This window comes from Aythya marila (assembly GCF_965140915.1).
Source record: "Aythya marila genome assembly, chromosome: 1".
Classification (NCBI taxonomy): domain Eukaryota; kingdom Metazoa; phylum Chordata; class Aves; order Anseriformes; family Anatidae; genus Aythya; species Aythya marila.
In genome coordinates this window covers 192,144,747-192,158,541 of record NC_139042.1, presented here as the reverse complement: position 1 = coordinate 192,158,541, position 13,795 = coordinate 192,144,747, and the positions used below count along the sequence as shown (strand labels likewise).

The 13,795-nt window shown below is 36.1% G+C and overlaps 1 protein-coding gene across 2 annotated transcripts in view; it reads right to left on the bottom strand.

Annotated features, from left to right (window-relative positions):
* The window catches only part of LRRK2 (leucine rich repeat kinase 2), a 70,493-nt gene that overhangs the window by 31,545 nt on the left and 25,153 nt on the right, over positions 1 to 13,795 (bottom strand). For both annotated transcript variants that reach the window (XM_082774531.1, XM_082774532.1), the window contains exons 13-24: positions 13,637 to 13,761; positions 11,859 to 11,989; positions 9,164 to 9,308; positions 8,722 to 8,861; positions 7,252 to 7,380; positions 6,995 to 7,165; positions 5,072 to 5,327; positions 4,659 to 4,847; positions 3,044 to 3,165; positions 2,193 to 2,262; positions 1,512 to 1,732; positions 755 to 1,005 (exon numbers count right to left, since the gene is read on the bottom strand). In XM_082774531.1, coding sequence (XP_082630657.1) covers positions 755 to 1,005; positions 1,512 to 1,732; positions 2,193 to 2,262; positions 3,044 to 3,165; positions 4,659 to 4,847; positions 5,072 to 5,327; positions 6,995 to 7,165; positions 7,252 to 7,380; positions 8,722 to 8,861; positions 9,164 to 9,308; positions 11,859 to 11,989; positions 13,637 to 13,761 — 1,950 coding nt within the window. The remainder of the gene's footprint in view (positions 1 to 754; positions 1,006 to 1,511; positions 1,733 to 2,192; positions 2,263 to 3,043; positions 3,166 to 4,658; positions 4,848 to 5,071; positions 5,328 to 6,994; positions 7,166 to 7,251; positions 7,381 to 8,721; positions 8,862 to 9,163; positions 9,309 to 11,858; positions 11,990 to 13,636; positions 13,762 to 13,795) is intronic.

The following is a 13,795-nucleotide window of genomic DNA, read 5'->3' as shown; positions in this document are numbered from 1 at the left end:
GCTGAAAATAAAGCTGACAAAAATAAAGCTAATAAAGTTTAAAATAAAGTAGTACAGGATTTTGAATTCAAAATACCGCTTTTGTGATTTTGCTTCAAATACTTAATACTGCCTGGTTTAGATTTGTATCTTGCTACTACTAAGTCTGTGTGGATTTCTGTGTAAGAAATATCATACCCTTATGTAAATCGTGGGAAACGTATGAGACAGCACCTGCAGTTTACAGAACTATCAACATTATCATTTCTACAAATTCCCAATAGGTACGAATTATTTCATTCACTAACAAATATAATAAAAATGATGGTAAACTAAAAAAATACCTATTTTCTCTTCTGTTATTTGAAATATATCCATAACAAGCATCATATTTCAAAAGAAAAAACTTTGGTTAATATAAAATACGGTGGAAACTGTATTCTCATACTGAAAAGCTACCTAAATATATCAGACAACATGGACAGTCCTGTGGATATGGAGTGTGACAAAATAAAAACGCTGAACTACAACACTTTTAGTACATTACTGAAAATGCAATGTTATTAGATTCTATCAAGGTTCCCAGATGTTGTAATGTACTTTGTAACACAACATTGAAAATTGTAGCAATTTACACATTTGTAAAACAATGTCAATGTTTCATTGCTGATCAAATGATCCTTTCCATGCTACAGCAGTCACCATTCTGGATAACAAATGCATTATTTCTGCTATTTTTGTTATGCTACAGTCTATTTACAAATGTTACTCTCACCCTTCTAGCAACAGCTGTTCCAGGTTTTCAGCGACATTTGCAAGAAATTCAGGAGTGCACACCAGTTGATTGTATGAAAGATTAAGCTGTTTTAGAGTTGGACATCTGAAGCATGGATCCAAAGCAAAGGAAGGTCCAATGTCATTTCGAGAGATATCAAGGTTTGCAATACAATTCATTTTCAATAAATAAGTAGGAAAAGAAGTAAATCGGTTACTGTGCAAATCCAAATAATTCAAGCATTTCAAGTTCTGAAAGAAAAAAGGCTTGTTTCAAAAAAGAATGTAATGAAAATACCAATCCATATCTTTTAAGCTGAGTTATGTTTTATACAATTTACTTGTATTTGTCTTACTAGGAAAAATAGCAGAAAATATTATTCATAATAATGTAAGCTGTAATATTTCTCTTAAAGATTAAAATATAAAGCATTCTTTAAAATTAATTAACTCAGTTTCATAAAATCTAAGTTATGAATTGCCTGCAGTTCTCCCTTCCATTTATGTTACTATGTTACTGAATATAACATGTTCTAGAGCAGTTCTCTGAAGTTAATGCTTTAAAACAGTCCCATGAAAATATTTTTATTTCTAGCTGCACATAAATCTAAAATGAAAACAAATAGAATGGATGAAGCATGCAAAGATACACTCAAGAGTAGTACTGTTAATAGTAGACTCCTACTGTTATGAGTTAGAGACAAACAACTAATTGTAACTAATCTTGACTTGTGTTATATAAAATTATGCAGAATTACTTCACACAGTTGTTCTGGAATGTTTGTAAGAGCATTTTGGTGGAGCTCCAGTTTCTCAAGATGTTCCAAATGACTAGTTAAGCTGCTATTCTGGCTGATGGCATCTATGTTCTCCAGCTCGTTTGATGAAAGATCTAGTGATTTAATATATTCTTTCTCTGAGATCAATGAAGAAAGACTGTCTGATGGTCTTAAATATGGTGAGAATTTTGAGATTCCTTCTATTAAAACAAAAACATGGGAAAAATAGCATGATTTAATTGAATGCATAAATTACGATGAATCAACTTAGGATCTAAAGAAGCAGAAGACAGTGAATGTTTGGTTCAAGATCCAAACAAGATCCAAAATCCATGAATATTTCTTTCAGAAGACAAATTTGTAAGACAGTAGGGAAGAGAAATAGGTTTATGCATTACACAACAAAAGTGGGTTTTGAAAGCCAGTAATGGCACCCATGAAATTACATTGTTTGTAAAACTCTACATAAATTACTTGTGAAGCCTAGGAAAAAATATTTCACTATATATACTGTATTTGTACTCCATGGTAGTATTTCAATATGTATCTTCCTCTTTGTAAACAAACATATAATCTAACTAAAACCTTTGTGTGCTATGCTTATGAAAGCATTAAAGATGAAACATCATATATATATCCTAAACTGTACAGTTTACTTACTGGGAGATTCATCTGAAGGCAATAGTTTCCTTCTTTGTTTCACTGATGGTTCATACTCTGTGCCAGGTCCCTGGAAAACCCCAAAATAGAACAAAAAAGAAATAACAGCTGTGGACATATGAAATGATCTAAATACAGTAGATTTCTTTTTGTCATTTCTTTTTATCAGATTTCCCAACGGTAACACAGAGACTGAATTTTTAAACTCTAAAAATACCACCAGGCCACATTTTTATGAAAATTACTGATCCATGCAATATAAAACAAGAGCAGATTTTGATGTGCAATGGATATAGTGTGTTTTTTAACAACCTAAAATGACTTCCACCTGGGTAGGCTGAGAGGGTGAAGCAATATATTGCAAAAACTAATTTTTTCCAAGGAAGCCAGTCTCTCTGGTTTTGCAGACAATGGAAAGAGACACACTCCTTTCAAGGGAACTTGACTTTGACTTCACTGATTTGTCATCCTGAGAAATCTGTCTCTGCATTGACCACAGAGGCACTCCAGAGATCAGCTTCGCTACAGGATAGTTAAGTCTTTGTGAACAGAACCTTATTTTTTGTGTTTGTATTTGAACAGTACCAGAACATCCAACCGGAAATCTGAGCAACTTGGAAGAACACATTTTTTTATTGATCATAAATTTTTGCTGAAATAAACTCTCATCTATACAGGTAATCTGGAGCACAGTAATTACACAGCAATAGAAGGGAGCATTAAATAGCAACATTCAGGCAAGAGCCCATGTAATTTCAAGACCTATCCTTACACTTGATTATTAACAGTTTCACAGTAGGCAACACAGATGGATTTATAAGGAACCTGGTACGAATAAGGATCTGACTTACCAGAGAGTAGGAATGTCGCGGCAAAGCAGAAGAACCTCTTTGAAAGGCATTTTCCCTACAATATAAGTCCGCAACTGCAATGGAATTGGACTTCTTTTTTGTAAAAAGTGAACCTTCACTTCCTAGTACAAAGCAACAACACAGGAAGACAGGTAAATAAGGAAATATATTTAAAGCTGAATTCAACTGTAACGTAGATGCTGACACACAAAGGAGAGATATATTTCAAAAGCATCAATAACAGCAGGAACTAAATGGTTAATTGTGTGTGCAATAGGCCAATGATATTAACATACTTACGTGGTATGTTCTACATATAAACTGTAGGTTGTTACATTGGTGCTTTATTGCTTAAAATTTCCATCAGGTTTGTATTATTATACATGTTTTATGACACACCTTTGTACTACTGCAGCATCAGTAACTTTTTAATAAAGAAAATGTATTTGAATAGATACTTTTGCACTCACACCCTTACTGAAAATCAAACATCAAATACTTCTCTGGCTTTGGTGATTTAGGGTCATCTAGACTCATTTAGTATTCTTCCTTTCAAAGCTAGTTTTTTAACTCCTAAAAGCACTCCTGTTAGTGAAACCTATGTTTTTTTTTACCATAATTTATGTAAGACTTAACAGCTTTTCTATGTGAAAATAGTACCTATCAGTGTCATAGGTCTGTGCCACGGTCCTACAGAAATGAAAATGGTGCTGAACGAAAAGAACAAAAGCCAACCAAAAAAAATCATTATGGTTCTCTGATTCCAAAATTCAAATTCTTCATCTGTGATGATTTTAAGTATCTAACACTTCTAAAATACAACAGTGACTCCTGAATAAATAAAAGGCACATTATAAGATAAGAACACTTACTGTTGCTATTAAGTTACTGATGCTGCAGACAGAAATGCTGTTTTTCATATGTTAAAGGCATTCAGATTTCTTGACATGGCTACCAAGAACAATGTTGGACTGAACATAGACTTGTCACTTACACTTTCTCATCAGTTAGATATCTTTGAGATATCTTTGGGAAGCTTATTTCACTTTATTTATTTGTTAATAATATAGTCCTCTGTACCGAATTTAGTTGTGTTTTCTTCATTTACTGACAACAGTGGGAACAGGGCATTTCTGAATCACAATTCATCTGACTTCATGATGAGACAATGTGCTTTTGAAGCACTTGCTTTTTGCCATTGACTATAAAGGGAGAATACAAGAATTGCTAAGAAACAGACATCAAAACAGTTGATGTAAGCTTAGCCCAGAAACAGGCATCAAAATAGTAAAATACTCATTATCTGAATATGGTTAGATGAATTCCACCCTTTCTACAAGAAAGCAACTGAATGCATTTCAGTTCAGAAAGAACTGATTTTAAATGGATAATTGAAAAAAAATAAGGTGCTAATTTCACAGATATAGAATGTACTAACCATAAACAATTTTCCAGTGGACCTGATTTATGATTTCTTTTTTGCACATTATTTATTCCTCAGCTGATGGTTTCATAATTTCCTATATAATTTGAAGGAATTCATAGTTATTGCCAAACCCCAGTAAGCTACACTGTGACTATAATAGGAAAAAAATTAAAAAAAGAAAACATTTACCTTCACTATCAATATCATCATTCAAAGGAAAAACACTGTCCACTAGTGGGTCAGGAATGAAATTCCAATCGTAGTTTTTATCCATTCCATCTTCAGAGAAGTTTAAATCAGAGCAGGCTCCTGATCTATCCTCTGAAATATTCTTCATCTGGTATCTAAGCACCATTCTTGCCAGTACAGAACCTGCATCTATATGAAGAAGAAATCGAGATGGTAACATGTTCTCCAAGAAATTCATATAGCTTACAATAGTAACAGAAATACTTGGTGCATTTTCAAGGCTTGGCAATCTTTCTACAACCAGCTAAGCACCATAAAGAGATTCTCAACTGAAAGTCGTGATAAAAAACACTTAATTAATACCATCAATAGATATAAACACATGAAGTATAGCAAATTCTGTGTATACTCACTTTGTTTCCTTAACGGAGTAAGTTTATCTGGGAACAAAGGAATGAGCCAGGAAGGTTCGAGTCTCCCTATACCAAATCCTCCAAGACATATACTGCTGTTGGCAACATCAAGGCTAAGCTTCTTTAAGAGCAAGCTGATGATTTGGCTATCTCCTCTCTTTATGCTGATGGCCAAAGCACTCCGAACATCTTGCTCCCGAGCACCATTGGCTAACAGCAATTCCACCAATTTAGGACTACTTCCTTTTTCACAAACCTAACATAGAAAAACAAACAAGTTTATGTGAGGGACTCAAACAATAGCTGAGACTGCAGTCAGACATTCTCAAATTCAGATTCATGACATTTTTAGGCTCATGCCCCCTTTTCAATTACACAATTCCCTACACCTCAGGGCACATGCCTGCTTAAGGCATTTGAGTACCAACTCCCACTTTCATTAAGTCTTTACCAAAATATAGCAAATGCCTGAGTTCTGTAATTGCAATTTCTGCCATGAGTACACCCAATTTTTAGACAAAAATGAATGGTAATTTATGTAATTTGGTTATTGCATGTGGTCTGTGGTTCAGTGGAAAAAACACTTTGTGGTTATTTTGCCATGTTATCAGGATACCAGATGAAAAGCCAATAACACTGACTCATTTAGCTCTGCTTAGTGCTAGGGAGCTCAAGTCCACTGGTTTCAGTCAGCTCCACTCCTTTCAGTCTCTCAACTTGCATTGCTAAACACAGCAGAGTTGATTACGAATATTACAAATATTTTTTAGAAATACTTCCAGTTACTTCAGTATTTCCACTGGGGTTCACTAACACTGATTTGCCTGCCTCAGACTTCACGGCCTGTTCCAAATCCATCTGTGCTTTATCACCCAGCCAGCTCTGCTGGCAGAAATCTTCATTCTTCACTTCCAAATTTACTTCAAGCAGTACTTGGTAGGGTTATCTCAGACCAAGCATTTAAAATTGTGACACTGAAGCAAAATTAAGAAGCACTCATACAAACAGTTTCTCCAAATGTTTTAAAGACAGGCACATTTAGCAGGGAATACTTATGATCAGGTATGAATCTCATCTGTTGGCACACTTGAATCCAGATGGGATGTTTGCCTGTGGCTGTCGTAAAATGTATTTCAGATAGTTCAAGCTCTGAATGTGGCCACTGTTTGGATCAAACTCATTGCAGCTCGTCATTCTTACATGTATTATTTTGGTTATGTTGATAGAAAGTCAGAACCCTAGCTTAATAGTTAAAACAGCACAAAAAAATGATGACTGTATTGATCTGTAATAACAACAGAAAGTAAAAAAGATCCACCACTCCAGGGCAGGCATTTTAGGCAAAGTCTTCATTGCAAGGTCTAGGATAGAGTGGTATTTTTCAGTGGCACACTGAAACTTATTTATGGACAGTTTTGCATGCAGGTCTGTCTGCATTTTGACTTCAGAGTGCTTGGGAAAAGCTGAATCGGAAGATTGAATGTTCAAGGACTGAGCTCTAATGGGCTTGATGCTATCTATGCCTGTTCAGTTCAGAAGAAACAGCTGTGAGGTTGCAATGCCTGAGCTTAAGTCTTCTTCCTCAAAACTACTCTAAAGCTAAGGCAAAGTCAGTACTTGAGTGAACCCTGGTTTGAACATGAGCAGGGTGAACAATCTTGCATCAGAACCAAACTAGCAGCGCAGGCGTGATCTACGTGACAATAACTATGAGCCTCAATGAAGTGAAGGGTGTTTCAAAAAAGTATCAGACTGTGCCTGAAATCACCAAGAATAGCAATGGTTGTCAACACTTAAGTCACAGTTAGATTGCCCTAGAGAGTACAACTGTGTTCTGGCTTATACAGCTATACACAAAAAGAGAAAGGAACCCAAATGCTGGTATTTTATAGCAATGAAACTACATATCTTCCCATGTATTACCTGATAGATCAAAGAGCTTGTCTTTGTCTTCTTATTAATATCAGCTCCCAGTAGAATTAAACATTCAGCCATAATACTATTGCACTCCATACATGCTTTTTCAAGCATCATACTTTTTAAATCATCATTTTCTGCTATTTTAGCAAAGCATTTACAACACAGGCTTTGAAACTGAAAGGGAACACAAACAATCCAAGTTAGGACTGAAAAAGCACCAAAGTTTTTCAGATATTGAGCTGTTAAAAGAAAGAAGATACCTGTCGATCTCGCTGGTCAGTGAAGCACATAGACATTTGGTGGAAAATGACTGTGTCAAAGGATTCGTGTACCAGCAGCTTGGCAAAGCAAGGTGACAAACTAAGAATTGACAAGATTGCATGAAATCCCTACAAGCACAATGAAAAGACTGTAAGTACAAGGTCATTTTAAAACAAGTTATGAAACAAATTAAACTGCAATTTCATTTTTTGTTTTGCTTTTAAACATTCAATAATTCGCAAATTATAACACATTAGGAAAGAAGGAAGACACCCTGGTGTTTCAGTGTTTAATACAGTTGTAATCTCATGCTTGCATAGCTGACCCACGAAAGCAGGTATGAACTGACATTTTGAAAAGCGCAGTTATGAACAGTAATATCTGACAGCATCCTGCCTGGCACATGTACTTGTGATTTCCTGAAAATTTACAGAGGAAACAATCTGCTCCTAAGGATATGGGATGACGATGCATTGCCTGACCCAGTGTGTTGCTCCAGAATCCTTGAATTAAAAAATAATAATAATAATAAAATATATATATAGGCTAAACGAAAAACAGAATATCTAGAAACTAAAAAAAAAAATAATACAAAATTATCCTGTGATTCCACAAGTAAAGTTCACACAGAAGGGTGAACTGGGTAAATCATGGACTCTTGTCCAAATGTCATTAAGACTAAATGATTTTATGCAACTTCCTTATTCCTCCACATTATTTTGATCTCTCTTTATGCTAGTTTATATTGGTTCCTAAGCAAAACTTAGAAGCACTGTGGAAAAAACAGAAGTAAAAATAGGAGGCTGTACTTGTGATAGTTCTGACTGATCTGAAACAGAAGTGCAGAAACTCTGACAAGAAGCTGATCTCACAGGCAAGCTTCATTCCACCAGAAAGTGAAACTGGCAACAAACAGGGAAAGCTTCCAGAGCAGAGATAACAGAACTTTCACATGAGGAAGTCTGAACATGATTTCTCTGACAGAATAAGGAGAACTCTACTTCCATGTTCAGAAGTAGATTCAAAATCTGTCACTCTGACACAGATGTCTTTCTTAAATAAAAAATTCTTAAACAGAGCCTATTGCTAGTGACAGGGCTGTGAACTAGGGTATTTTCCCTCACTTTTTAAAAAAAAGAGTGATTTATACTATAATGATGGTTGCTTCACTACATGATTCTGGATTGACTGAATAATGGACTGTGACCAAAAAATTTGTTCTAGTTTGCTAGATAAACAACCAAACTTGTGCTTTTATATTTTGGACTGAATTGAATATATGCTTCCAAGAAACCCATCTCTCTGGCAATCATATTGGTTTAATTTTAAAGGCTTATACCTAGTAACTGCAACAAAATAAAAATGAAGTGATTAAAATAAAGAATTATACTTCAAATACAGCTACATTAAAATAATTTCATAAACTTTTGCCTTTCACTTTTATCTTTGTAAGTAGAAATAACACATACATGCATCTGGATTTCAGTGACCTCTTTAAATCGCCGCAGAGTAGAAACCAGAACTGTTGCCAGGACATGCATAGTTGCAATACACAAACTCCTCCTTGTAATCAAAGAGCGCAGAAGACTCAAACCCAAACACTGTATGTCTTGAAGAATAAAGAAAAAATAATAATGTTGATTATTCAGACATTCTGAGTAGGATAAACCCATGACCTAAATAGAGTGTCATATAGCTAATGTGCTAGAAAGTTATCTGCATCACCTATTACAGGGCCAAGCATAACTAGAAATTGGATAAACCTGGGGACTACACAGTACTGCTGCCTTTTATTGCCATGTAACCTACTTCACATCGAGCACTAAAGAGTGCAATAGGCTACAGATTATATGGTTAATCAACCCCTTCTACTATATCATTCAAGTTGAACTAACAAAATAACTTCCATACCTTGTGTATCTGGATACATCTGCAGGGTGTGAAGCACGGTGTCAGTAGCTCCTTGTTGGGTTAAAATTTCTAATGCACCAGTGCACTCAGCTACAGAAGTAAGCAGTTTCAATCCACACCTCTGAATGCTAGGATTTCCAATAAACTAACAGAGAAATGAATATAAAATCAGATCAACACTTTGCTTTGGTACAATGGCAATAGAAGAGTTGATAGTGATAATTTTTCAAAGAAGTATGTCAAGTTAAAGCCGATGTAACAACAAATAACAATAATTACAATTTCAAAAAGTTTTCCTTTTCAATCAAAGTTTCAGTTGCTCATACCCTCAGATTTCTACCAGAGAGTAGGAAGATCAGGTTTGAGAGCATCTAAGGAACCTAAAGGCGTACAAGTCCGTGGGACCTGATGAGATACATCCACAGGTCCTGAGGGAACTGGCAGATGTACTTGCTAAGCCACTATTCATCATGTTTGAGAAGCTCTGGCAGTCCAGTGAAGTTTCTGCTGACTAGAAATGCCATCCAGACAGACCTTGAGAGGTTTGAAAGGTGGGCCCGTGCAAACCTCATGAAGTTCAGCCCCAAGCACAAACACAGGCTGGGCAGAGAACTAAATGAGGCCAGCCCTGGGGAGAAGGACCTGGGGCTGTCGGTGGATGAGAAGCTCAACATGAGCCAGCAATGTGAACCTGCAGCCCAGAAAGCCAACCGTGTCCTGGGCTGCATCAACAGAGGAGTTGGAGGTCCAGGGAAGGGATTGTCCCCCTCTGCTCTGCTCTCGTGAGACCCCACCTGCAGCACTGCGTTCAGCTCTGGGGCCCCCAGCATAAAAATAATATGGACACGTTCGAGTGAGTCCACAGAAAGGCTATAAAGATGATCAAGGGGCTGGAGCACCTCTCCGATGAAGAAAGGCTGAGAGAGCTGGGGATGTTCAGTCTGGAGAAAGCTCTGGGGAGACCTTACAGTGGCATTTCACTATTTAAAGGGAACTTATAAAAAAGGTGGACAGTGACTCTTTGCTCAATCAGATAATGGCAGGACAAGGGAGAATACTTTTAAACTAAAAAAGGGAAGATTTAGATTAGAGGTTAGGAGGAAATTCTTCATTCAGGGTGGTGAGGCCCTGGCACAGGCTGCCCAGAGAAGCTGTGGCTGCCCCATCCCTGGAGGTGCTCAAGGCCAGGCTGGAAGGGGCTTTGGGCAACCTGGGCTGGTGGGAGGTGTCCCTGCCCATGGCAGGGGGGTGGGACTGGGTGATATTTAAGGTCCCTTCCAACCCAAATCATTCTATGATTTTTTTTTTTCTAATTTTCATTACAACCACTCAAGTTTACATGATCTTGCCAGGAAAAGGAGGGTGGGGAAATGTGTTTCCTTTGTGGTTCAATGTAACCAAATGAGGTTTTGTGAAGCAAGAGACAAGTGACAAATGTGGTGGCTGTTGATAAAGTTAGGATAGGAAAAAGGTATGAAGCAGGATACCTATTGCCACACCACATCAAGTTTTTAAGTTTTCTTTTCCATCACAAAGTAATTCAATAGCTTATTTGTTATTATCTGTCACAATTTTTCCCCACTTTTAGGTGGAGGAAACCTAGATAAGGCCTAGATCTGAAAGTGTGTGTGGACATCACAGTGACTTGCAAAGCTGCAATATTGTTTTAGTGGAGTTGTGCCCATCTCCTTCCTTATTCCTTCTCTACTTTTTCATAAAAATATGTTAATTTCTAGCCCTTCTGCTTGATTATGTAGTACCCCAAATCACAAACCAGCAAGTTCAAAAAAGTCATCGAGGTGGTAAAAGAGCACTGAAAACTTTGGTGCAGTCTGAAGTAAAAAATTATTTTGTTTGCCTTGTTAACTCCTGTATCCTAGAACTTCAGGTCAAGAAAGAGCAAATGATGTATCAGCAAAAAAATGCTGAAGTCTCAAGGACATTTCTTTTATAACAGATGTTCAAGACATATCTCCTTGACTGAAGGTTTTTGCCAAGTCTAAAACTGTTGACGGACTTCTAGAAAATCATGAAGTGCTGTATCCATTTTGACTGTGGTCATGTGAAACCTGTAAACCAGTGGGAATCTTCTGAAGGCCAGGAAGTTAAAAATTTCCTGTCACCAGGATTTAAGATTAATTTGCTGTGCAAAGTGCCAAGTACTATCTCTGCTTAGCCTGGGCCTGCTTTGGCAGTGATGCCTTTCACTTTTCAGATTCCACTTTAAGGCACTGTGATCATTTTGCCTTCCAGTGGCTGGAGAAAGTCATGGAACTGAACAATGCAAAGAATGGAGACAAGTGAGAAACACTGTTCTGTTGAAAACAAAGAAGTATGTATCAATGAAAGCTATACTAAAGAACCACTTGGCTCTATGCATAGCTGAGGCAAAGACACAAGAATACCTTTCATGTATAAATGGTCCATAACAAAATCACAAATAAAATGCTTGAAAAAAAATCAGCACTGTATAAGTATCCCCTAGAATTACTATGTAAAACTATGTAAAAGATGATCTAATGTACTCTAGACTATAAAGTAGAAAAGAAACACCCAATAATAAATGAAACTCAAGGTTGAGATTGATTTTATCCAATCAATAGGAAAATCATCATGGAACTAAGAATTATTAATGATTCCTCACTGCACATGTAAAATAGTGATAATATTCATTAGGATAAATCTTTAACCATACCCTGTTCAAAGCACCAAGCACCAACGAATGAGTTCCCTCCAACAGACACTGGCTTTTAATGACTTTTACAGTAAGTGTGAAAGCAGCATCTCCCATATCTCCCAAAGAACCATTCTGGTCATTCTTTGTATCTGAAACAATGGAAAACAGGCTTCTTCAGAAGAACAGATTTAATATTCTCCCCATTATTAACCCAGTATTATTAACACAGTATTACAATCAGATTGAACACACAGGCTAAATGACTCTGCAGGCATACTTCTAATCTTAGGACATTTTCAGAACGCTGCAGTGATAGAGACTGAAGTTCTTCCAGATTTACAATGCAGCATTGGGTACATCGTGTTTGAAATGATAATTTCACCATATGTTTGCTCGCTACTTACTGTGAAAATGCAAAATCATGCCAAAGAATTTTGCTTAAGGTACACTGCAATACATTAGTACTTCCTTGAGCTATATGGTTTCTTGGTGTTCCAGATAACCACTTCAGAATGCTTCTTCCTTCTGGGAAGGAGACTCTATAAGGAAGCCATAAACTATTTGTTCCTTTTCACTTGGCAGTACATCAGAGGCTGACTTTTACCAACAGATGAAATAAGTGAAAGGTGAGTACAAATTAAAGAACACAGAATGGTCTTTCAGATTTACCTTTCCAGTAGCTATTAGCACTTGCAGGCAAATGGCACTACAGAAAGTACTTAGATATCCTTTAAATGTCAATTCAGCATTCGTATTTTTCTGATTACTATTTTCCCATAAATGACTATTTATTCCCTAATTAACATGCATATTTTAACATCCGCTCTGTGTATTGTTTGTTTCATTGCACTCTAGAAGGGCCTCACTTTAAGGATTCTCACCAAAAAATACTCTTGCCTACATGTTAGAATATATGTATAAAGTCTTAATCCTCTTGTTTATTGAAAAAGTAGGAAAGAATTGGAATTATAATTAAATGGATAGGAAAAAAAAGGAAATCTATAATCAATCTGCATGCTAGTGGAGTGACTAGATTAGAAACTATTGGTTTTGTAATATGCAACTAAAATTCATGAAAGATACTTGCAAAAACCTGTTTGGAAAAAAATCAGCATGTTTATACTCTCACATTTAACACTGGGGAAAGAAAAATGGGATATACAGCAGTAAACTGATAAAGAAGAGATAAAACTTCCCCCATACTCTATTAAAGGTATGGAAATAAAAAAAAAAAAACAAACACACACTTTTTTCATAATGTAGATTGCTTTTAAAGAGTTTTTTTTTGGGGGGAAAAGGAATTCCTAAGCTAGTCAGTTTGGTTTCTCCTTTGCTGGAGAAAATAGCATGTAATAGTAGCTTTCATATCTTTGAATCACTTTCTTAGTGTCAGAGGTCTAGTTTTGATGTTTCTTCCAAGAGATACTATCAAAACAATTGTATTTTGTGGTAAAACCATGCTGATATCATTATCACTGCTTGCTCTCACTTAAAAATCATGAAATCATGGTAGGAGTATGCAACCACAGTAGTGGCTCCACAGAAGCAGCAGAGCTAAATCATTACTGATGAAATCAAAGGGATATCAGCAGTGATAATTTTGGCTTGTTATTTTCAATGGACTCTCCATCTTGTACATTCTAAAGTTACAGTTGCTCTGTCAAATACAGAATTTTGGTATTTTTTTAAGTCCTATTAAAGGCTGTCTCATTAGATAAGACTAAAACCAAGCTATCTAATTAAATTCTCTGATTTGACATATGAAGTCACACCAATTATATTTTTAAATGACTTACCAGGCATCATGAAGTGTAAAAGGACTCGAAGTGCTTCCAGTTGTACAGAGAGTGATTTTTCATGTTTCCTCATGGCTTTTACAACTTCTGATGCAGCTACTGTCATTATATCCAGATGAGGGAAACTGAAAATATTATTTATAAAATTTAAATAATTTA